At 48.7% G+C, this 24167-nt stretch overlaps 1 protein-coding gene across 1 annotated transcript in view; it reads left to right on the top strand.

The window, feature by feature from the left end:
- The first annotated feature begins 909 nt into the window (after window positions 1-909).
- Window positions 910-24167, top strand: part of PTH2R (parathyroid hormone 2 receptor) — a 107130-nt gene continuing 83872 nt past the window's right edge. Inside the window, exon 1 of the mRNA XM_084642623.1 lies at window positions 910-1315. Within this exon, the coding sequence (XP_084498749.1) occupies window positions 1244-1315 (72 nt within the window). The 5' untranslated portion in view covers window positions 910-1243. The remainder of the gene's footprint in view (window positions 1316-24167) is intronic.

Below are 24167 nucleotides of genomic sequence, written 5' to 3'. Positions count from 1 at the left end.
TAAATTTGTTAGTCTCCAAGATGCCACAAGTCCTCCTTTTCTTTTTGCGGATACAGTCCAACACAGCTGCTACTCTGAAACCTGCTTCTAGTTTGTGGCAGCTGATTCTGTCTTTCAGGAGCAGCTGCCTCAGTTTCCCACAATTCACTGATCCTATTGGTATCCGGGAACCACATTTCACTGGTGATGAGAGGGCACGGGTGATGCATCCTGGCTAATTCTGAAAAACCAGATTTTGGAAACAGCAGTTCAGGATATGACTGTGGGAAATGTGGCGAAGAAAAACGCCTTTTTAAATAGTGAGATTTCTTTGGCGGTTTTTAACATTTCTACTAGATCCTTGTTTAAGGGGTGTGGACGGTGCTGAGTGCCTTGCTGGTTTGTGCTGGAAACAAGGTCCATGTTTAGTTCTTCTCAGGGAGCTGGCGAAATAAGACATAGCAGGGGCACATTCAGTGTCTTGCTTGTCCTGTGAACAGTCTGCTCACTCAGGGTAGGCGGTGGAAATGCTAGCATTCTCAGCCAGGAACCTTGCGGTAAATGTTTGGCTTGGCTACGTGAAAAAGGAATTTCGAGAAAAACGAAATGGTTTGGGGATCCAAATGGAAGGTAATCGGTCAGTGGCCTAAAATCAGGCACGGTGCTGAGCACCCAGTGGGGGAAGGGGCGGGGGCATTTGCGATCCCAAGAGGTGCTGCTGGTGGCTTGGCCCCTTGCACACCCTGGGCATGGGGTGGCTGGGCGCTCCACGCAGCCCTTGTCCGGGGACAGGAACCCAGCTGTCTGCAAGGACTTGCCACCTCTCTGAGCAAGCGGCTACGGCTGTCTCCACCTGCCCGCCCCCCCGCCACAGGCACCTCCCCCGGCCCCCGCCACAGGCACCTCCCCAGCCGTGCAAACCAAGCCTCGACTGAACTCACTCAGGGCAGGACCTGCTCGGAGGCGTCCCCGCCCCGGGGCTCAGGTGTAGACACGCCGCGCGGGCAATCCGGAGCGCTCTGTGCCTGGAGCGAAGCCATGTGCCACTGAAGCGAAGCGGGCGCGGCCCGGCTCCCGGGGGAAGCCAGATCTGGGACCCACCCCCGAGCCCGCACCGGAGACGAGCTATAAAGTTCCGTGCAGACTTCGCAGCGGCCCGGGAAAGCGCATCCGCCCCCGGCTCCGCGGCGTTGCTGCGCCCCGGCCGGAGCCAGCCCGGAGCAGAGACCCCCTCTCTTCGCCTCTGGCACGGGAGGCGCCGGGCATGGCCGCCCAGGGGGTGCGCCCCGCGTTCGGCTGGCTGGCCGTGAGCGGCTGCCTGCTGGCCATGGCACAGGTAAGAACTTCTGCCCAACTTCGCCCAGCTGGCCGCTTCGGCTCTTCGCTTGCCCGGGGGCCCCCGAGCGCCAGCCCTGGCGCAAGGTCGTGGCTGTGAACTTCCGTGCTGAGCCCTGCCTGGAAAGCCAAGGAAAGCACCCGCGGGGGGGGGTATTGGGTTCCCCACCGAGAGGTGTTTCTTGAGCAATTGAGGCTGAGATTTCCAAGTCTCTTAATTGCCTCTCAAATTAACGAGACGCGGGCGGCTTGGAAGATCTCAGCCAAAAACTTGATATTTTTTCTCCGGTTCCACTCAGACCGCGATAGCCACTTTGCCAGGGCAAACACTGGGGATGCGTCTAAGCGGAATAAATTGCTGTCTCGAGTGGCGATCCAGTACATCTCGGGTGCTTTGTGGGCTTGTCTCGCTCTTAAAACCCGGTGTTGGAGAAACTAGCCAATCGGAAGGAGAGAGCTCTTTTTACTCTAAAATACAGGAAGTTTAGCATCTCAATTCACTTTCCCCTGCAGTTTCTTAATCTATGGACGGCAGACAGTACTGCGGTTGGACTTGGCCATGGGACCGTGGCCGGCTTGAAATCTTTTACATATTTTCCCCTTTTTTTGAGTGAAAAGTAGAATCCATGAAATAGCCTGGATTCGTTTTAGCTAAAAGTTTGTGAATTCATGGCATTTATTGCTGGTACCGTCAGTAACACAGTAGAGGGCGCTCGTTTATAAGCGACAGGGCCGGCGTTTAATTTCATAGGCGGCTGTTTCCATGCTTTCAGCCAAGATCTGTGTTTCCTCATGATTCGTGTTGATATAACTGCAGGTTTTTAAACAATCCTTGATGTCACTTAATTTTATAATATTGTATTGGTAAATGCAAAGAACAATTCCATGCCCTTGGACGGAGATAAATTCAGGCGCAAAAGTGGGACTTAAGGAAACAGGAGAATGAGGAATAAGATACTTAAAACACTGAATTTAAACAGCAGTCCTTCAATGTTACTCGAAAAGACAGTCAAAATGTACAGTGCTTTTTTCAGGTTCTAATTTGGAATGGGTGGCTATCAATAATACCAAACGGTTAACAGTGGGAAATTTTGCAGTGTGGTCTACTAGACTGACCACAGATCTTAGAGCCAGGAATTCCTGAGCTCTCAAACCTGAGCTCTTATCCTTGCTCTGCAATGATTGTCTCTGTGGTCTTAGGCAAATCACTAAAGCTTTTTGCCCATTGAGAATACTACTTATGTAACGATATAAGAGAACTGAAGATTAGTTAATGGTTTTTACATTTTCCAAAAACTGTAATGTACCATATAAGTGTTAAATATTGTCACCTGGCACTCAGGTACTATGGTTCTGGATACTTAAGAATAGTAGGAAAGTAAATGGATACATACACTAAGACCAAGGAATAACTAAAATCTACTTATAATTGATAAGAAACTCTGTTCTGGGATTTACTTGTGACTATGACAGTGAGTGCTAGCAAGACCTGATCTAGGGTCAGGTAGAGAGAGCACTTGATCGAGTCATTCTTTGGCTATGATTCATTACTAGACATGTCTCATTTGTAACAGTCATGAGTAAGCCACAAACTGGAATATCATAGAAATGTAGGGCTGGAAGGGACCTTGAGAAATCAAGTCCAGCCTGCTGTGCTGGGGCAGGACCAAGTAAACCTAGACCATCCCTCACAGGTGTTTGTCCAACCTGTTCTAAAAAACCTCCAATGATGGAGATTCCACAGCCTTCCTTGGAAGCCTGTTCCAGAGTTTAACTACCCTGATAGAAAGTATTTCCTAATATCTAACCTAAATCTCCCGTGCTGCAGTGCGAGCCTGTGACTTCTTGTCCTACTTCAGAGAGAACAAGTGATCAGATATGTTAAGGGCTGTTATAAAGAGGACAGTGAAGACTATCAGGTCCCCCCACCGTCAGTCTTCTTTTCTCAAGACTATTTCCTGTGTTATTTTATTATATTTTTATTATCTATATTTACCATAGTGTCTAAATGTTTTCTAGTTTTTAACCCTGTGTTGGCAAAGGATATGTTTTCTTTTTTCTTTAAGAAACCCTTAATAACACAAGACAGGATATTTACAAATATAAATAGCAAATAACAAATGCAACACTCCTTTTTGTTTTAAGTAGCTTTTAATAATAAAGGGGCCTTAGATTTTAAAACCAAGATGTAATTGTATCTCAACAGTATCTTTCATAACCTGTTTGTTTGAATTGATTGTATACTTTTAGCTGGATTTTAAGAAATCTTTAAAGGTCAATTCAAGAGATATGACTCAAATGGCAGTGCTAGGTCAAGTCCCCTCCATCAAAAAAATTAAAAAAAAATGAAGTGAGCGATCAGCTTGTTACCTTATAGCCTGGATGCATTGGTAAGTGAAAGAGACAGGGAATTCAAAGACCAGGCATGTATGGCTAGCAGGCACTCTAAACAGTAAGCACAGGCTGGGGGTGATTCATTTGTACTGTGGTGAAGAAAACTCACGACTAACTTTGTCATGAAGCTCAGTGGCCCCTTGGGCAATTGTTAATTTTCTTCCAGTCTTGGGGCCCTATCCTGCAAAGATGTACATGCTTAATTTTACTACTGCGAGTAATCCCACTAAAATCAATGGGATGCGTTACAATAATAAAGTTAAGCACGTGCATCAGTGTTTGTTGGATCAGGGCCTGGGTCTTCAGCATCCAGGAGAAGATCCCTATTTATTTTTCTCTAAAACTAAAAGGAAAAACCGCCACTAATGTTTTTGTCTCCATTTGTTTCATTCTATTATTATCAGTAACATTACAGTAGAGCCTCGGGGCCTTGGCTAACATGGGGACTCTGTCGTACTAGGCACTGTAGTACCTACCCCGGATAAGAGAGAGTCCTGCTTTGAGACGCAACAATTTAAATGGATGACTCAAACAAAGGGCCTCGTCTAATGTAAATCTCCACCATGTATGCCAGTGGAATACCCGCCCCCAAAACATGGAGTGACTTGCTGGATGTCCCAGTGATAGTGCTGAGCATTGAGCGTAGGTGCCCTGAGCTGCAGCCTCGCGCCAACCAAAGGACTAGCCTTTCTCTAGACAGAGGCTGCCTTTACCTCTCTAAGCATGTCACATCACTATGGAATGTTGCTCTCCAAAGCCCGTGAGAAGGCACAGACCATTATAATATACACAAACTGCTTTGCAGGTAGGTGTAAACTTATGTGGGGTTTATACACCCCCATTACAGAGTCCAGGAGGAACCTGAGTCCAATTAGGCCTCTGGGTTCCACGTGGAAGGGTGTCAGGTATAATTGGTGATCAAACCCAGCAGGGGAGGAGCTGGGACTTCCTGAAGGACAGAGCAGAGGGCAGTAGAAAGGTTAGAGAAGGGACCCAAGTGAAAGGTACTGGGAGCTTCCTCTCTTGAGCTCAAGGCTGAGGAACGCCTGGGTGGCCTGGAGGACTGTGGAGAGGAGCTGCAGGCAGGGATAGGCTGTGGCCACAGCCCCTGAGAAAGCCCCAGGAGGCCTTGCTCTGAAATAAGCGCAAGAAAGAACTCTGCAGACATTAGGCTCAGTCCCAGCAGGAAGCCCTGAGGAAGCTGGGTGTGGGACCTGGGAAGGTGGCCAGGAAGCTGACGGAGTCAGGGAAGGCTGGTAGAGGTAGGGGACAATTCTGGACATGGACAGTTAAAAGGCACAGGCTACAGGAAATGGTGATTCTCTCCTCAGTGGGCCTGAAAGAAGGCTCAGTGTGGAGCTAAGACCAGGAAAGTTCTGAGGTGGCAGGAAATGAGGGGTTCTTGCTGTGGTGAACCTGAGGCAGGGGTTGGTGACGTACTGGGAGCTGAGTGGGACTAGAAATATTTACCTGAGATTTCTCTGAACGGTCTACCTTGAAGACCCTGGGTGAGGACCCAGGGGTCTTAGTAAACTCCAGGAAGGGGCTGAAGCAACAGGAACTTTGGGTGGTGTTTTATATGGACTTGACTGGAGTACTCCAAAATGGGTGTGGAAGTAAAACGTGATCTGTCTGGTGGCAGCCCATTGTCGGACCTGAGCGACTGCTGACAGACAGGAAAGAGCTGCTTCCCACCCAGCCACAAGGGAGCATGCTCTGGGTGACCACCCTTCTACAGGGTCCTAAGGCCAGTCTAAAGAAGGCCCAGAAGCCAGACTCTTCACATGTTATGAAATTACTGTGTGTGATTTGCAAGTCCTCTCTCTTCTGATAACTGAAACAGATACAAAATCCCTAGTTGCACCACCACTGGTAAGCCAAAATGTTTCACTATTCTTTGAAAAGATGCTACGCTACTCTGTGGATTTGTTGAGTTACATAGGAGAGGTCAATTGCAGCTTGTAGGCTCTTCCTGTTGTCTTTACTCCAGGTTAAGGCCATCTTTGCAGCAGCCAAGAAACTAAGGTGTGAATTCCGCTGAATTATTTTCCTTTCATCCAATAACTTTGGGCCAGATTGTGAGTCCTTTACTCGCAGTGTTGAGCAGTTACTCCTGCTGATCTCAATGAAACTACTTTGTGAGTGAGTGCTTGCAGATAGATGACGTTCACGGTTAGGTAGAACGTATGTGTACCAGAGAAGATCCACTTAAACCCTCTTTTGAGAGCTTAAGTGTAATGAAGTGTTGCATAGGTTTTATGCCTACCTTCCTCACAGACTGGAGGACTCTCAAACTGGCTCTTTCCTTTTCTCACAGAACTACAATCAAGTGTGCTTGGCCCATAAGCGCTGACTCTGTGGGTGCTCCGGGGCTTAAGCACCCACTGAAAAAAATTGGGGGTGCTCAGCACCCTCACGAGCCACCGTGTTGCTGATCATTTCATCCAGAAAGCTACAGTGAGATGTAATGACTTTAAACTGGGACGTTAGTGAAGACAGCTTGTAGGCGAGGGCAAGGATTTTAGTCTACTGTAATTCATGATGATGTAGTTGTGTAGTTCATTACTATTTTAATAATAGTTAAATTGATAAGATACCAACGATGGACACACATATTCATAACTAGAATATGAAAAGTGTATAAATATGCTACAAATAGGTCCCCCCCCCCAAAAAAAAAAACCTGGCAGAGTCGCCCTCCCTCCCACCCCCCCAAACACACACACGTCTTCAAAAGCACCCACCGGCAAAAACAAAAGTCAGCACCTGTGATTTGGCTTGATATGGTTTATAGGAGTCCACGTTTCTAACTGTTGATGGTTTTGTTATCATAGAAATGACCTTTGCTGAACAGCAGTTGCCAGCAGCTTTTCTGAGTGTCGTTTTTAAATTCTGAATATTGTTGACCTATGTGACTCCCCCCCCCCCCGCCGTCCCACCATCGTCTATCTCCATAACTCTTCAGAAACAGTTCTCAGTGATTTAGCATGTTAGCTCATTCTCTTTGCGCCCCAGACCGTATATCGTCCAGACCTGCGGTGTGATATAAAGACTCAGACTTTCCAAATAGTCCTTTTTCCTCTCTCTTCATCTCTATGAATAGCTGTTTGCACGAGGTCATCTTACTTTGTGAGCGCTATATTGTGTTTTTACCTTTACAGAGTCTCTAGGACCCAGATCCTCAGTGGCTCTTCTCCCATTCTGTGCAGCCACCCAGGGTGTGGATAGCTGGTGCAGAGGCATAAGGGGTATTTCATGCCCTTTTAATCCCCTGCACTGAATGCAGGAAAGGCCACAATCTGGCAGTCGGGTTCCAAAGCTCCTTGTTTATTTTCCCCCGTTGATCTTGAGTGTTTAACAAAGAAAGTGGCATCTTGGCTGTGATTGAGTCATTACAGGTTTAATTCACCTTCTTGCTTGTTAACAGGATGACTTTCCCTTTAATATTTCTTTTGCCTCTGATGTTCTGAAGAACCCCTTATCTCCGTAGCCGCTTTGCTTAGCATTAAGTCAGTTAGTCTGCTCTTTCATCTTTCCCTTTCTCATTTATCCATATTCATGATAAGGAAATATCCACTCCATTTTCTTTGTGTCGGTCACAGATAGCAAGATAACTTGCACATTTTCCCTCTGATGTCTTAGTCTCCAATCGTTGGTCAGTTGTATTGTTTCCATCTATCCTTACTGGGCAAAGACTATAGTGGGACTTCTTTACCAGCATTCTGACGATGTACAAAATACTATCCTAATGTTGTTCTTCAGTTGACACAGGGATGAGTTGCAATCATGAGTGGATCGTGGAGGCTGTCTATCTCGGTTGTGCATCCTTCTATGAAGATGTGGTCACCACTATGAACGTTTGGGAACCCCCAGTTGAGGATACTGCTTCTGGAATGGTGGTGTATAAATTCTCATTGGGCTATAGAGCCCGGTGAATAAAATATTTTGAGAACAAAAGAGTAGAGAACTGGGATGTCTGGAAGAAAGGTGTTCCTTAAAAGGCACTTCCTCTTATGATGTGGTCCTTGGAATGAAATAGCTGGAGAGCCAAGAATCTACTCTAGAAAAGCAGTCAGTTTATGAGAGGAGCAAAGAAGCATATCCATTGGGACTGTATGTGTTGCTTGGGGATAAGACCAGATCTACTTCCTCCCATTGTATTACTTAGTGCAGGAGCTCTCTTAATCAGGCAGGTAAGAGTTGGCTCTTGAAAGCTGGATATGCTATTGGTTGTGGCAGTGGTTTCTTTTAGACCCCCTTCTACTGTGACATACAAGTTGCACTCAAAAGCCAGCAAAATTGTGCCAACAATCAATATGATTTGTTTTGCCACTGAGCAAAACCAGCATTAAGTTTCCTTATCTATATTGATACAATTGATAAATGAGAGAGGGCCACTTCTTCAGCTGGGGAATGTCAGCACAGCTGATTTGAGCGTAGAGAAATTCTTTTGGTTTTTATTTAGGGTATGTCTACACTACGAAATTAGGTCGATTTTATAGAAGTCGATTTTTAGAAATTGATTTTATACAGTCGATTGCGTATGTCCCCAGTAAGCGCTTTAAGTCAACGGTGTGCATCCTCAGTCCCCTGGCTAGCATCGACTTACGGAGTGGTGCACTGTGGGTAGCTATCGCACAGTTCCCGCAGTCTCTGCTGCCCATTGGATTCTGGGTTAAGCTCCCAATGCCTGATGGGGCAAAAACATTGTTGCGGGTTGTTTTGGGTACATGTCGTCAGTCGCCCCTCCCTCTGTGAAAGCAATGGCAGACAATCATTTTGCGCCTTTTTTTCCTGGGTTACCTGTGCAGACGCCATACCACAGCAAGCATGGAGCCCGCTCAGCTCACCATCACCACTGCTGCTGTGGGCAAGTCTACTGTGGGGGGCTGCTGTGATCCACGTAGCCAGTGCAATCGTTGACATTCTGTTATCAAGGGTAGTGACTCTGGGAAATGTGTGGGCCTTTTTAGATTTTAGGTGCATCATATTCCTGTCCTTTGTCACTGGTGAAGAAGTCTTTCAGCCGTACATTCCAGTCCAATCGGCGCTGTAACGCCCCATAGCACTTCTGTGGTTGACACGTGTAACAGCTCCAGGGCTCTTGCTCTTTTGTCTTGGCTGAGGTACCTTGCCCTATCAGGACCTCCAGGCATTCGACATAGAAGCACCTGCAGCAGCTCTTTGCTTACGCAGCAGACAGTGCAGTAGGACTGGTACCCGTCTTCGTCGTACATATAGAAGAGCTCCAGGAATCGATCCCTGCAAGTCTGGCAAAGGCCCCCCTCAAACAGCAGGTGGAATGTGGCTGGGTTTTTTCTCCCGCACGATAAACAACTGTCTTCAAGGCTCCTGTTGTTTGTGCCTTCGTAAACCATTTGCTCTCTGCTCTGGTCCTCCTCCACCCGCTCCTTGCTGTTGTTGCAGAAGTTAGTCTTTAGCTGCTTGGCCGGGGGGTTCTGGGAACGTCTTCCCTGCCCTGCTTCTAGCAACCTCCAGGGCATAGTGTGCGACTCGTCGATAGGAGACCAGCTTATTAAACGTGGAGTGGTTGAAATGCTGCCTAAAAGCCATCAGACCCACCAGCTTGCCTGCTGAAACCTCGGAGAACTTCCCGTCCCCAAACCATTGCACCCAGCGCATTCCGGAGATTGCCTGATGTTTGGATGTGACTCTGTAGGAGACGATGATTGCAGGCCACCAGGAGAAGCTCTTGATCTTCCCCCACGTGAGCTCTCCAATTCCAAAATCTTTCCCATCCTGGTATTCCACCACTTCCCCTACAATTCTGCTCCCCAGTGACGAGCTCGGGGGATCCGTTGTGGTCCCCCTGGGTGCTGCTGGCAGACATGGTACTGCTGCTCTGGGAGGACTCCTTGGAATCCTCCTCAGTGAGGTCAATCAGGCCATCCTCCTCTTAGAGCACTGAATGGGAGCCAGAGACTCCAGGTCATTCTCTTCTTTAAGTTTTGTCTCATGCAGATTCAGTCTTGCCTGGAATATCATGTGAGCTGGAGGCTTCTGCCTCAGGCTGCTCTCCCAGCTGGCAGCACCGCATGGTCGCACTGACCCCAGCCTACCCCTTGCTCCCATGGCTCATGAAGCCTGGACAGTAGTAAGGAGCCGTTCAACGATAGGCTGAGCAAGTGCAGAATGGTGGCAGAATGTGCCTTTGGACGTTTAAAAGATCGCTGGCGCTGTTGGTCAGACCTCAGCGCAACCAACATTCCCATTGTTATTGCTGCTTGCTGTGTGCTCCGTAATATCTGTGAGAGTAAGGGGGGAGACGTTTATGGCGGGGTGGGAGGTTGAGGCAAATCACCTGGCATCCGATTTTGCTCAGCCGGACGCTAGGGCGATTAGAAGAGCACAGCAAGGCGCACTGCGCATCAGAGAGGCTTTGAAAACGAGTTTCATAACTGGCCGTGCTTCGGTGTGACAGTCGTGTGTATGTTTCTCTTTGCTGCAAACCCGCCCCCTTTGTTGATTTTAATTCCCTGTAAGCCAACCACCCTTCCCCCTTCGAAATAAAGTAACTATTGTTTTGAAACCATGCATTCTTTATTAATTTTAAAAAAAATGAGATAACGGACAAGGTAGCCCGGGTGGGGTGGGGGAGGAGGGAAGGACAAGGCCACATGGCTTATTGTAGCCACACTAAAAATAAAACTCTTTGAATGACAACCTTCTGTTGCTTGGGCCATCCTCTGGAGTGGAGTGGCTGGGTGCCCGGAGCCTCCCCTGCTTGCGTTCTTGGGCGTCTGGGTGAGGGGGCTATGGAACATAGGAGGAGGGTAGGCGGTTATACAGTGGATGCAGCGGGGGTCTGTGCTCTTGTTGGCTTTCCTGAAGCTCCAACAGATGCTTCATCATGTCCGGTTGCTCCCCCATTATCCTCAGCATCGCGTCCTGCCTCCGCTCTTCGCATTCACTCAATTCTTTCCTGGCCTCTGCCACTGAATGCCTCCATGCATTAAGCTGTGCTCTATCAGTGCAGGAGGACTGCATGAGCTTGGAAAACATGTCATTGTGAGTGCGTTTTTTGTTGTTGTTTTTTTTTTCCGCATTCTAATCTGCGATAACCTCAGGGACAGAGATGATAGGGGGAATGTAGAAACATTCTACGATTCTGGGGGAACTGCATGGTCACCTGTGCTGCTGAGTTCGCCACGCTGACCAAACAGGAAATGAAATTCAAAAGTTCCCGGGGCTTTTCTTGTGTACCTGGCTAGTGCATCAGAGTTCAAAGTGCTGTCCAGAGCGGTCACAATGGAGCACTCTGGGATAGCTCCTGGAGGCCAATACCATCGATTTGCATCTGTACTACCTAAAATTTGACCCAGCAAGGTCGATTTTAGTTCTACTCCCCTCGTAGGGGAGGAGTACAGAAGTCGATTTTAAGAGCCCTTTAGGTCAACGGAATGGAGTTGGTTGTGTGGACGCAGTCATTTTTAAGTCGACCTAACGCAGCTAAATTCGACCTAACCCCATAGTGTAGAGCAGGCCCTAGTCTTGTGGTGTGTGAGTGTGTGTTTTTGTTTTGTTTTTTAAAAAAAACTCCACCTACTGGAATCCCATGTTTAAGTGAGAATTTCAGCTTCCATTTTTAAAAGTAAACTTCTAGCCCTCATAGGTGTTGAGATTGGCTTAAAAATGAGATTTTTATTTGCCTTCTATTCTAAACCTTTAGGGGTCATATCTCATGATTTTGTAGGGCCTGGCCTATGATTTTGGGGCACTGGAGGTTGGGAATACTGAGATTTGCATCTGGCCCACAGAAATAAATTTGATCTCAGGTTTGAAACTTGTCACAATTCTAGCCAGCATAATCTGTATGCTATATGTATCATGCACAGCATTCTGCAATTGCTAAAAAGGCATTGAAGCATATAATGAGGAGACTTCTAGCATAGACCGTCTCTTATCATGTGGTCTGGCAACTTTTATTTTTTACAAGGGCAATGTCTGCATGGAACAAAAAGGCTGCTACAGTAGAATAAGCAAAAAACCTCCATTCTCTCTTTCTAAGCCGTTACTGGGAACTATTTCCCAATTGATGAGGCAAACAGAGGCTCTGCTATAGGTTGATGTTGGAAAGCTCTATGGGACTTTGCTATATTAAGGCCATTGCCCTCCATCTGACCCACCTTTTGCTCTGTGTGTTTTTCCTTTTTCTCCCGAACACTAATTCCCTCTTCCCTTCCCTAGATAAATATATTTATAACATCCGAGTCCTGTTCCTTCATACACCGTGTTCCCACAGGAGTTCCATAAGCACAGGGTTTATTCCATAAGGCCCTTATATGAACTTAAAAGAGTATGCCTAGCTGTTGTAGATTGTTAGACTCTTTTAAAGGAGGACTGGAAGTGTAAATAATGCCATTTAACACTGGGAGTAGTTTAATGCAGTTGTGAGGACGACCCCAGGTTAGAGGTGTGAGTGACAGGCAGGATGTGACAACACCACCACATAGTGATCAAGAAAGGAGGCGGGGGGCAGTTCTGGGTGTGGGGAAGCGGGGTTCAGAGCTCTGTTTTAGCCAGGTTGAACTAGAGCTGATGGCTAGACCAGAGTCAGGCTGACCTTTTAGTTTGGCTAGAAAGAGATGGGTCTGGAGCAGAGGTAGATCTATGAGTAGTCAGCATAGGGTGTGTCTATTATCACATGTAGGCATATCTATGCTAAGATTTAATCTAGCTAGGGCAGCTACAAATCGCAATGAAGATGCAGTGGCATGGGCCCCAGCACAGGCTAGGAATGCGGTTTACATACTCAGGGTTCCAGGAGGGCTGTATCTGATTTCCTCCTCATAGCCCTTCCCATTCTTCCCCCCTCCCCCAAATTTCCTGCTGTTTGCACTGCTGCTCTCACCTGATTTCCTCTCCTTGGGATTGGAACCAATCCTGCACTGACTGTTCCTGCTCCAACTGGGACTGTTTCTTTCTCTCTCCTCTTCCCCCAGCGCCTCTGTCCATTTTTCTCCTCCTGTCCATGATGCTCCAGCTGTAAAGTTTAGTGCTGGGTGACCTGCAGTAAATCATATGCCTTGTTTGTGCCTTACTTAGAAATAACTGCGGAGGCAAGACACGGCTTACTTCTGAAACTTTCCAAGTCGATTTTATTGGTCCAAATGTCTTGTTTACTTTCCAGTCCTGAGACTAAAGTGTCCTGTGCCACAGGAGAGATGCAGATGGCCCCAATGCCTGAGCCCCTGCGATGGCAGGGAATAGAGTAAGTCCGCTGTGCCCAGTGGCTCTTGGCAGGTGATCCCTGCTCCATGCTACAGAGTGAAGTGAAAAACCCCTCTGACCTGGAGGGAAATTCCTTCCTAACCCCAAATCTGATGATCAGTTTGACCCAGAGCGTGGAAGCCAGATTCCCCAGCTAAGCATGGAGGAGCGAGGATTCTCTGTAGCGCTTCAGAACATTGGGCTATTTCGTCTGGTGTCCTGCCTCTAGCTGTGCCTAATATCTGATGCTTCAACGGAAGGCAACCACTCCCAGCCAATTGTATCTGGGCAGTCTGGCCCGGGCAATGGATGGGGGATCCTTCTTGACCCTACAGGTGACCAGCTGAAGTCCGGAAGATGAGATTTGCATGCAGTCACTGTCTTAATGCAGAGATGCAAGTGTTATGAACATGGTGAGGGAGAGCTTCCTATTCTCTCCATGGCTTAGAAAGGAGGGATTGTGGGAAGTGTGTGGCCTTTCCCTGGAACTGGACCGGGGATGCAGGATGGGTGGGGTTAGTGTGAATCACAGGGATAGTGCCTTGAATGTGCTCTGCATTTACAAAACCCAAATCTGCACAAATTCCAAAACACAAAACTACGCATCCCTGCTCCAAGGAGCTTACAGACCGAGGCTATGTCTTCACTAGACATGCTGCAGTAGTGCAGACACTCAACACAGCGACGACCGGGCTTCTCTCATTGGTGGAGTTAATCCACCTCCCTGAGAGGCGGTAGCTACGTGAATGGAAGAATTCATCAGTCAGCCTAGAGCTGCCTACACCAGGGGTTAGGATGGCTTAACTACAGGGGGTGGATTTTTCACACCCCAGAGGGATGTAGCTGGGTCAAGTTTTTAGTGTAGACCTGGCCTAAATAGAGCAAAAGAGGGAAGCCAAAAAATTCCTTCGGATCTGATCTCCATTGTGTGAGAGCAAAACACAGTCACTGCTCTGCCCCTGTGGGTTCTGTGGGGCTTCGCTGGTGGGCTCCAATGACTCTCCCCCTCTCCTCGTGTGAATAGTCTGAGGATGCTTGTGCACTGTGAGAACAAGAATGGTAAACTCCTCCAGGTACCCCAGTGTGAGGGGCAGGAAGGGGCACTAAGGCTGAAGCTCTGCAGAGAAGCAAAGAGAGAAACACAAGCAGCCACGAAGATGTTACTGTATTTTCCCCTCTCAATGAAAGTTCTTTGGTCAGGGTCGGAAGAAATTGACTTTCGGTGATTTTTCTGCCATTGTCTTTTTGCAGGAAGGCGAAAGGGGAAGAAAGGAATGTCGGGATTTCTTTCATTGTCCATGGAACCTGCATTGGCTGCTTTGGTGCCCAGGGATCTGCTGTTTCTGTCACCAGAATGAGCCATGTGCTCCGATTTGAGCCCTCGCAAGGACCTGCTGTCTTTGTTTTAAACACGCTACCCACACACTCTCCTTACCCCTGACTAACTTGATCTGATCTGTTCATTATCCAAATAGCTCAAATCCTTTAAAGTAACCCCAGGGAATCCCTCAGTCCTTTCAGTTGCTAGCAGCGCCAGCATAGCAGATGATAAATGTTTAACGCATCTGCCAGCTCAAAGCATGGTATTTCCCCACCTCCGTCCTTTTGTCCTGAGAGGTGCTGATTGCCTTTCAGGTTCCTCTCTTCCCTTCCTCACAGCCTCAATGGAACACCTGACTGCCGCACGCTGAGTTTCTTCAGAAGCCCTCGCTAATCCTTTCATTGGGATCTTTCCAGAGTCTCTGAGTCTTGTTGTTTGGCTGCAGTACTAGTAGAATGGCTGGATTAATGCACTGTGGGGCCACGCACAGCTCTTCTCCTATTACTAGGGCTTTGCCCTTCACTTGTAGGACAGAGAGAGAGGCAGTGGGGCCGCTTCCTGTCTTCTCGGAGCACGGCAGGGACCCTTTCTCTCCCCCAAGAGTCAGGAGTGGCAGCACTGACCCCAACAATCAGGACGTATCTCTTTGCCTGGGTGGGCTGAGCCTATTGCACTCTTCTGTACCTGCCTCAAGCAGTCCTCTAGGGTAGTGTCAAAATTAAGGGTTCCCCTACAGCAGTGGGTTTGGGAGTTAATCTCCCAAGGAGATGGATGGGGCCATTCTCAGAGCTATTGTTTCAGGCTGTCTGCAGACTCAGGCAGGAATTGCTGCATTGATTACACGTGGGTCAGGCTCTGCTTTGCCTGAAGTACAAGATGCCTTGAAGATGTACAACCCAGAAGGCAAAATAGGAAAACCCCAAACTGTATTATTTTTCAAACTCTTGTGATTGGCTTAAAAATCGTATGATTTTTGGGAAGAGGCGACTCACGGCTTTTGAACACTTAGGGTTGGTGCAACAGGTGAATTACTGCCTCCCCCAGCTGTGTACTCAGCAGCTTATCAGCTCATTAGCAAATGCTGCCCTATTGCATTGAAAGTGGAGTTGCTTTCAGTTCAACACAGCCACCAATTCAATCATAACAATCTGAGAACTCAAGTCCGGCAAGGAAAAACCAGTCCACTGTGCGCGTTTTTATATTCTATTAATGATGAAAGGCAAGCACCCACACATCTCATGATCTGAACCCTATACGCCTGATCCTGAGCTGGTGTCCATCACCACAGCTCCGCTGAAATCGGAAGGAAGTCAGTATAGTTCCACTAAGACTTACTGAGCGTAGGGCATGACTACACTGCAAAATTAAGTCGACTTAAGTTAGGTCAACCTAAAGCCACCGCAGTAATTTGATCAGCTGTTCATGTCAGTGCTGCCCTCCTTCTGCCGGTGGCGCGTGTCCTCATTGGGAGCGCTTGCACCTACTGAAGTGGGGCATTGTGGGGCTCTGACAGCTGGAGGGTAGGGGATCGAGAGCCACGCAGTGCTGACTGCTGGAGGCTCCCCCTCCCCTGCCCCAAGCCTGAGCACCAGAGCCCCCTCCCCGCCCTGGGGCTCACTGCCGGAGATGTCAGCCCCAGACGGGCTAAGCACCAGAGCTCCCATGCCCAGGCTGACAGCTGGAGCCCCTCAGCTCTGCATGGGGCTGACTGCTAGATCTCCTCTCCCCACCCCAGTGGTCAGCCCCGCGGGGGGCCTCCGGTGGTCAGCCCCACGCTTACAGCACCTGTTGCTACCTTTGAAAGCTGGCACGGGGCGCTCTGTCAAAGGCAGTAAAGGTAGATGTAAGCAATGCGGTGTCTACACGGATACTGAGTCAACCTAACTACATCAACCTAAGCTCTACGGCTCTCGTGGTGGTGGAGTTATGAAGTTGATGTAGTGGGCGACTTACATCGGTGGGAGCTACAGATTAGTGTAGAGGTAAGCTGCCTTGCATTAACCTAACTCTGTAGTTGTGAACTTTCTGAGGTTTCACTAAGTATTATGCCACAGCAGTATTATGCCACTCATCCCGTGGGATATCTAGAAAACTAATCTTCACTTAGTTTGGCATGAGTTTAGCACTTCTGGGAGGCACCAGGCTGTCTTACAGACAAAGGGCTAGATTGTGACTTGAACTCAATGTCTGGGCAAAGGAATGAGTTTTAAAAAATAAACTATTAAACCACTTATGTCAATGCCTGGGCTACCCTGTGTCTAGGGGGGATGAGCAAGTGGGACTAATCCTTTGCTTATTCAACGAGCACCTTAGAGACTAACAAATTTATTTGGTCATAAGCTTTCATGGACTAGAACCCACTTCATAAGATGCATGGAATGGAAAATACAGGAGCAGGTATAAATACATGAAAGGAGGGGAGTTACCTTACCAAGTGTGAGGCCAGTCTAATGAGACAATTCACTTAACAGCAGGATACCAAGGAAGGAAAAATAACTTTTGAAGTGGTAATGAGAGTGGCCCATTTCAGACAGTTGACAAGAAGGTGTGAGCAACAGTAGGGGAAATTGGTATTGGGGGAAATTAGGTTTAGGTTTTGTAACGACCCAACCACTCCCAGTCTTTATTCAGGCCTAATCTGATGGTGTCCAGTTTGCAAATTAATTCCAGTTGGAGTCTGTTTCTGAAGGTTTTTTTGTTGAAGAGTTGCCACTTTTAGGTCTGTTATTGAGTGACCAGAGAGATTGAAGTGTTCTCCGACTAGTTTTTGAATGTTATGATTCCTGATGTTCAGATTTGTGTCATTTATTCTTTTGCGTAGAGACTGTCCGGTTTGGCCAATATACATGGCAGAGGGGCATTGCTGGCACATGATGGCATAGATCACATTGGTAGATGTGCTAGGCTACTAACATGGCTACTACTCTGAAACCTTTGCTTATTGTGTCCTCAGAGCAGGAGGAAGAAGGCTGGCTGCACCCGCCACATGCTCAACCAGTGTGCAGTCGGTTATACTGGTACAATCCAGCAATAAATTGCCACTCCCCTGGGAACAAGGAGGAGTAGGGGAGGAATTGTGACTCCGAGTGCCTCAGAGGCACTCGATTTCCAAGAGGAGTGCAATTTGTGCACCAGCCCTAGCTCAGGCTTGTGCCTGATGGCTCAGTGTAGCTCTAAGATAGTCATTTGTAGGGCCTTACAAATTCATGGTCCATTTTCGTTAATTTCACGGTCATAGGATTTTAAAAATCGTAAATGTCATTATTTCATCTATTTAAATCTGAAATTTCATGGTATTGTAATTGTAGGGGACCTGACCCAAAAAGGAGTTGGGGGTGGGGGGGTAGTGTCACAAAGTTGTTATAGGGTAGCAGCACTGCCAAGCCCCTTACTTCTGCAGCAGCCGCAGAAGTAAGGGTAGCCCGCTCCAGCTGCCCAGCTCTGAAGGCAGCAGCGCAGAACTCAGGGTGGCGTGGTCTGGTCTTGTCACCCTTACTTCTGCGCTGCTGCTGGCGGGGTGCTGCCTTCAGAGCTGGGCGCACAACCAACAGCCGCTGCTCTCCGGCCGCCAGCTCTGAAGGCAGCGCAGAAGTAAAGGGCGGCAATACCGCGACCCCCCCCACCATGATCTTATGACCCCCCCCCGGCAACTCCTTTTTGGGTCAGGACCCCCACAACGCTAGTCTCCCTCATGAAATCTGTATAATATAGGGTCAAAGCACACAAGACCAGATTTCACGGTGGGGAGATCAGATTTCCTGGTCCGTGATGTGGTTTTCATGGCTGTGAATTTGGTAGGGCAATAATCATTTGTGTACCCATCTAGGAGGTACAGAGTGCATAGTGATGTCTGAATTCTGCCATTGCCTTGGGGTCTTCTAGAGGAACTACCTTGAAATGTGAGGCCTGCATGGGCCCCAGGCACAGCCAGCCATTGACCATACCATTAAAGGTGTCACTTAGTGCTGGCTGCGAGGTGAACCTCTCTCCAGTAGGACCTGGACTAAGCCCACCTATTCTGTTCAAATAAAATGCCAGCCAGCCACTGGTAACAGCTTTTGGTTACTAGATGCAGTGCAGTCTACTGGTTAAAGCAAAGAATGGGGACATTTGTGTATGAGCTCTATATCTGACTCTTCCTTAAGCTGTGTGTGTCCTTGGGCAAGTCACTCAACCTTTTTCTGCCTTTATTTCCCCATGTGTAAAATTGGTACAAAATATTTACAAACAGTACTGTACCTCAAAGGGATGTTGAGGCTTTAACTCCTTGTGGGAACCTCAAATAGGTGCTAAAGAAGTGCAAGGTACAGTATAATTGCCCCCAATCTGGGCCAGAGCTGAGCCAGTGACCCAAAGGTGAGTGGTTTTGTTTTTGTTTTACTGACACTCTCTGCTATCGGGGCTTGCTGGCCCACTTTCCTAATTAGCTGATGTTGGCTTTTAATGTCCCTCATGTGGAAATAGTGTGCCTACAATAGGACATCCAGATCAATACGGAGTTAATTACACCAGCACAGCTACTGGAAATTAATTGGCGTTCTCAGGCTTTGGTATTAAAGTGGCACTCTACTTTTTCCTAAATGTTCAAATTAAAAACAAAAAGGCCAAAAGGGGGAAAAAAAATAACCTGAGATATTGATGAATTAAGTCATTGCTAAGGGGTCTGCCTACTGTACCCTTAATATGAATGTGGCATTCCTTTATTATTCGGTTTCTTGATGCTAGTGGAAGTAAACATTTCAAAAAGAAGCGAATAGATTAGAATTTGCAAGCCACGTGCCATATATGTCAGATATATTAATTGCATTATCTTGGTCTCCAGGCATGGACAAGACTTGTTAGGTCACCCAGGGACTGTGCAGGATTGTCCTCTACAGCACACTTTCTATTCAAGCTTTATGCCTCAAAATTTAAAAATCAAGTGTTGTTATATAGAAGCAGGAGTGGAAAGCTGTTAGTGTGGTGGGAAATGAGTAGTCGTCAGAATTACTGTATTTAAAACAAGCCAATGGGATGTCTCTGAAGCATTCAACGTTACTCCCTGTAAGAGTAAGGAATACTTGCCCCCTTAATGCTATAGAAGAGGGCATCTTTCTTCTTGACGCTAGCTGCTGATTAACATATGCACTGAAGCACAAGAAGTGAGACTTACAAATTGTGCCCTACCCACTGTAGAACATTTGTGTGCTGCTCTGCTGACTATCCGTGTCTAATCCCTTCCTCCAAAGGTACCCACCTGCTCGCCTGAACACCATTTAAAGCAATGCACACCAAAACACAGGTTAGTGCCGCTTAAGGGTGCATCACGACACGTCCCAGTGACAGTTTAGTACAGGGACAGGCAAAGTTTTTGGCCTGAGGGCCACGTCGGGTTTCCAAAATTGTATGGAGGGCTGGTTAGGGGAGGCTGTGTCTCCCCAAACAGCCAAGCATGGCCCGGCTCCCGCCTCCTATCCGACCCCCCCCCCCACCCCGGCTTCTCGCCCCCAATGGCTCCCCCGGGACTGCTGCCCCATCCAACCCCCCTCTGTCCCCTGATGGCCCTCCTGGGACTCCTACCCCAACTACCCCCAGACCCGCCCCTGCTGCCCCATTCAACCCCCTCTCTCATTCCTGACTTGCCCCCCGGGATCCCCGCTCCATCCAACCACCCCTTCTCCCTGTACCCTGACCGCCCCCGGAACCCCTGCCCCTGACTGCCCCCTGGGACTGCTGCCCCATCCAACCCCCCTCTGACCACCATCCCCAACTCCCCTGCCCCCTTACGGCACTGCCTGGAGCGCTGGTGGCTGGTGGTGCTGCAGCCGCGCCACCCAGAGCACCAGGACAGGCCGCGGCTCTGCCACTGTGCTGCCCTGCCGCCCAGAGCATTGCGCTGGCGGTGTAGTGCACTGAGGCTGCGGGGGAGGGGGAACAGCGGGGGAGGGGCCAGGGACTAGCCTCCTGGGCCAGGAGCTCAGGGGCCAGGCAGGAGGGTCCCACGGGCTGGACGTGGCCCATGGGCCCTAGTTTGCCCACCTCTGGTTTAGTAGGTCAAACATGCTGCTGGAACTCATGAGAGAGAGAAAAGGTGACTTCTAGCAGCAAGTGTCACTGCTTAAAGGTCGCTGGATGCTTCACCGCTAGGAGGGCGGTCGCTCTGAGGACCCACCTACAAGCTGTCTTCAGACTACAGCCAGGGAACCACAGCTCTGGAGTTTGTTGCTTTATGCAGATGGCAAAATGTCTTCGCCTGGAGTCAGTCATGCAATACAGAGAGGCTAATGCTTTGCTGCCCTAGCTTGTGTGTTCTTTCTCTGTGTGGAGCCAGATCTGCCTCATGCAAATTGCTGCACTCCAGAGGCGAGAAATATTTTGGAAGCTCAAAGGGTGTACTGCCATTAAGTGCTGCCTGAGGCTGCTTTTATAAAGGAAGGAACATAATGACTGTAAACCACTCCACATCATAAAGAAGCTTACAAATCCATGGTACGTAGTACCGCACATGTGTGTAGCCTAAAAGGAAAAGAGCCACACCTGGAAGAGATTATAGTTGTATTACGATGGATCGGATACAAATAAGAAAAACATCAGCGCCGAGGTGGAAGCGCATGGTGCCATGGAGAGGTCAAATGAAGAGAGTGGGCTTTGAGAAGGCACTTGACAGGAATGCACTCTAGCAAATATGGTGAAACCCTCTTAGCAAAGTCACTCTCACCCCCCCATTCCCCAGAAGAGTTTCACTTCAAGCCGATGCCTTATAGCCAGAGCTGCAGTTTGCACGTTGCAACGTGCGGGTATTTATTTCTCCTTTCCATTATAAGTGGAACCCTGTGTGGAAGGTCACTGCAGGTGGGCGCCGCTCTTGGCATCACAGATTCAAGTTCCCTACTGGGACTGATTCTGTGCACTAGAGATCCCCGTGAGTTCAGCGGAGTTGTGGCTGTGCAAGGAATACAGGATTAGGATTATGGCCCAGATTGACATCTCTGCTCACCCCTATGAATTCAGAATGTTGTAGGTCCTGACAAAATCTGGGCTTGTGTCAAATAAGTTATAGCCGGGATGAATTTGAAATCAGTGTAGTTATTCAAGTGGTGAATTTGGCCCTTTGAGTTTCCTGCTGTAGTTAGGAAAGCAACAGAAACAAAAAGATCACCACATCCTGCATTTGAAATCTGGGGCAAAAACCGAACAGATTTCAGGTGGTGTGTGCATACCCCCAGCAAACCAGTATAAAATATCTTGGACCATCCTAGCAGTCACAAGTAACAGCTTTTGACTACTGCACCCCCATTCAGATGTTTGGTGGTGCCCTGATTAGCGAATCAGGGGCGCTGCCAAACAGCTGTTTGGCAGCTTAGGGAGAGGCTTGAGGGGAGGATGGCGAGCAGGGGGTGGCATCAGGGAATGGGGCGGGAAGAGGCGGCGTGAGGATGAGGCCTCGGGGGAGGGGGCGGAGCGGGGGCGGGAAGAGGCAGTGTGAGGATGAGGCCTCGGGAGCGGGAAGAGGCGGCGTGAGGATGAGGCCGCAGGGGCGGAGCGGGGGCGGGAAGAGGCGGCGTGAGGATGAGGCCTCGGGGGAGGGGGCGGAGCGGGGGCGGGAAGAGGCAGTGTGAGGATGAGGCCTCGGGGGAGGGGGCGGAGCGGGGGCGGGAAGAGGCAGTGTGAGGATGAGGCCTCGGGAGCGGGAAGAGGCGGCGTGAGGATGAGGCCGCAGGGGCGGAGTGGGGGCGGGAAGAGGCGGCGTGAGGATGAGGCCTCGGGGGAGGGGGCGGAGCGGGGGCGGGAAGAGGCAGTGTGAGGATGAGGCCTCGGGAGCGGGAAGAGGCGGCATGAGGATGAGGCCGCAGGGGCGGAGTGGGGGCGGGAAGAGGCGGCGTGAGGATGAGGCCTCGGGGGAGGGGGCGGAGCGGGGGCGGGAAGAGGCAGTGTGAGGATGAGGCCTCGGGAGCGGGAAGAGGCGGCGTGAGGATGAGGCCGCAGGGGCGGAGTGGGGGCGGGAAGAGGCGGCGTGAGGATGAGGCCTCGGGGGAGGGGGCGGAGCGGGGGCGGGAAGAGGCAGTGTGAGGATGAGGCCTCGGGAGCGGGAAGAGGCGGCGTGAGGATGAGGCCGCAGGGGCGGAGTGGGGGCGGGAAGAGGCGGCGTGAGGATGAGGCCTCGGGGGAGGGGGCGGAGCGGGGGCGGGAAGAGGCAGAGTGAAGGGGAGGCCTCGGAGGAGGGGGCGGGAAGAAGCGGAGTGAAGGGAGGCCTCTGGGGAAGGGGTGGAGGCCTCAGGGCGCAGTGGGGGTAGAACAACCCCTGGCAAAAGTAAAAGTTGGTGCCTGTGGACTGTTATGAACTTGTAACTACAGAGAGTAGTACCTCATTGTTGGATTGAAGGACTGACCCCTACCAGATGGGGTGACCTCTGGTAAGATTTTTTGATGTGTGTAGCCTCTTATTTATTTAGTATGTCATCTCTGTAACGATTTCACTTAAGAAGAGTGCTTGCTTAGAAACAGCTGTGTGGTAGCTTGTGACTGACAATTGCTGGCCTATTTAGGCAGTCTAATTTCCTGGGAATATCACCGTGTAAGGCAGGGAACTGTGCAGCCTTTAAAAAGCTGGTCACAAGGCGGAGAAATGCAGATCTCGACTCAAGAGAGATGGTGGCTGGGAGCTATAAACTTCTAAGTGGGTGCCCTTGCTAGATCGTGAAGGCAGAATACAGGTGCAGTTACCCTGGAACTGACACCAACTTTACAGACAACTGCTAGACCAGCAGGTAGAAGGCCCATGTGGCTTCTTCTATCCTGAAATGTACCATTAATTATCTGGGCTATTTGCTGCTCAGTCATCCCACCGCTTCTTTTATTTTGAATGTTCACCAGTTGTAATGGTTATAGCTCAGTGATTGTACTGCACTATGTCCTGAAATGAAAAAGTGCCCATCTCACGGCTGGCATCCAGAAAGAGCTTTTGCTTATCAATACAATCCTTCTAGAGCAGTGTCTGATGTTCCAGTGTTCTCCCGCTTTCATGAAATACAATAGAAAATGCCACAAACTGGGGGATCCTGCACAGTATTTGGTGTCTAGAAAAACTTTTCTAGACTCTGAATTAGCAACATATTGAAGACGAACTGGCTTCCAGTTTGCTGGCTGAACTGATTTTTTGTTTTTTTTTGTTTTTTTTAATTGTTTTGGGTTGGCCTAAAATGAATTTTTTTTTTTTTCCCCGAACCAGAAAAGTGAAAAAATTCATTTCAGGCTGAACATAATGTTTTGTTCAACCTGAAATGTTTCATTTCACGTTTGAATTTTTACGCATTTAAAAAAAAAAGTAAAATTGAAGTTAAATTCAAAACAGTTCTTTGTTTTGAATTTTTAAAAAAATTAAAACATTTCATTCAGAAACTGTAAACATGAAACGCTTTTTGACGTCTTAGAATTTTGTATTTTGGCCAAAACAATTTGGTAAATTTGACACACATTTGGAAACGTTTGTCAACCCAAATCTGCATTTTTAGCACACAAAAAAAGTCCAAACCATTTGTCACCCAACTCTAAGGGCATGGCTACACTGGCAACTTCACAGCACTGTCGCGGGAACGCTCCCGCAGCGGCCCTTTGAAGTGCGAGTGTGGTCGCGCGTGAGTGCTGGTCTCCCAGTGCTCCTGGTAATCCACCTCCACGAGGGTGCCTGTCTACACTAGAGCTTTAAAGCGCTCAGACTTGTTGCACTCGGGGGTGATTTTTCACACCCCTGAGCCAGCAAGTTAGAGCACTGTAAAATGTAAGTGTAGAAAAGCCCTATTTGTAACTGAGAAATTGCTTCCAGTTCGTATTTCACAGTAGCTTTCAACTTACTCTGTCTTGAGTAGTAACTAGTATTAATTACTGGGACTGTAGTCTGCCCTGGATGGTGACGCCAACTTTCCATTAT

The sequence above is a fragment of the Lepidochelys olivacea genome, assembly GCF_965140295.1.
Source record: "Lepidochelys olivacea isolate rLepOli2 genome assembly, chromosome: 11".
Lineage (NCBI taxonomy): Eukaryota > Metazoa > Chordata > Testudines > Cheloniidae > Lepidochelys > Lepidochelys olivacea.
Note: the sequence above shows the minus strand (reverse complement) of the source record. Positions and strands in the feature narration are given on the sequence as shown.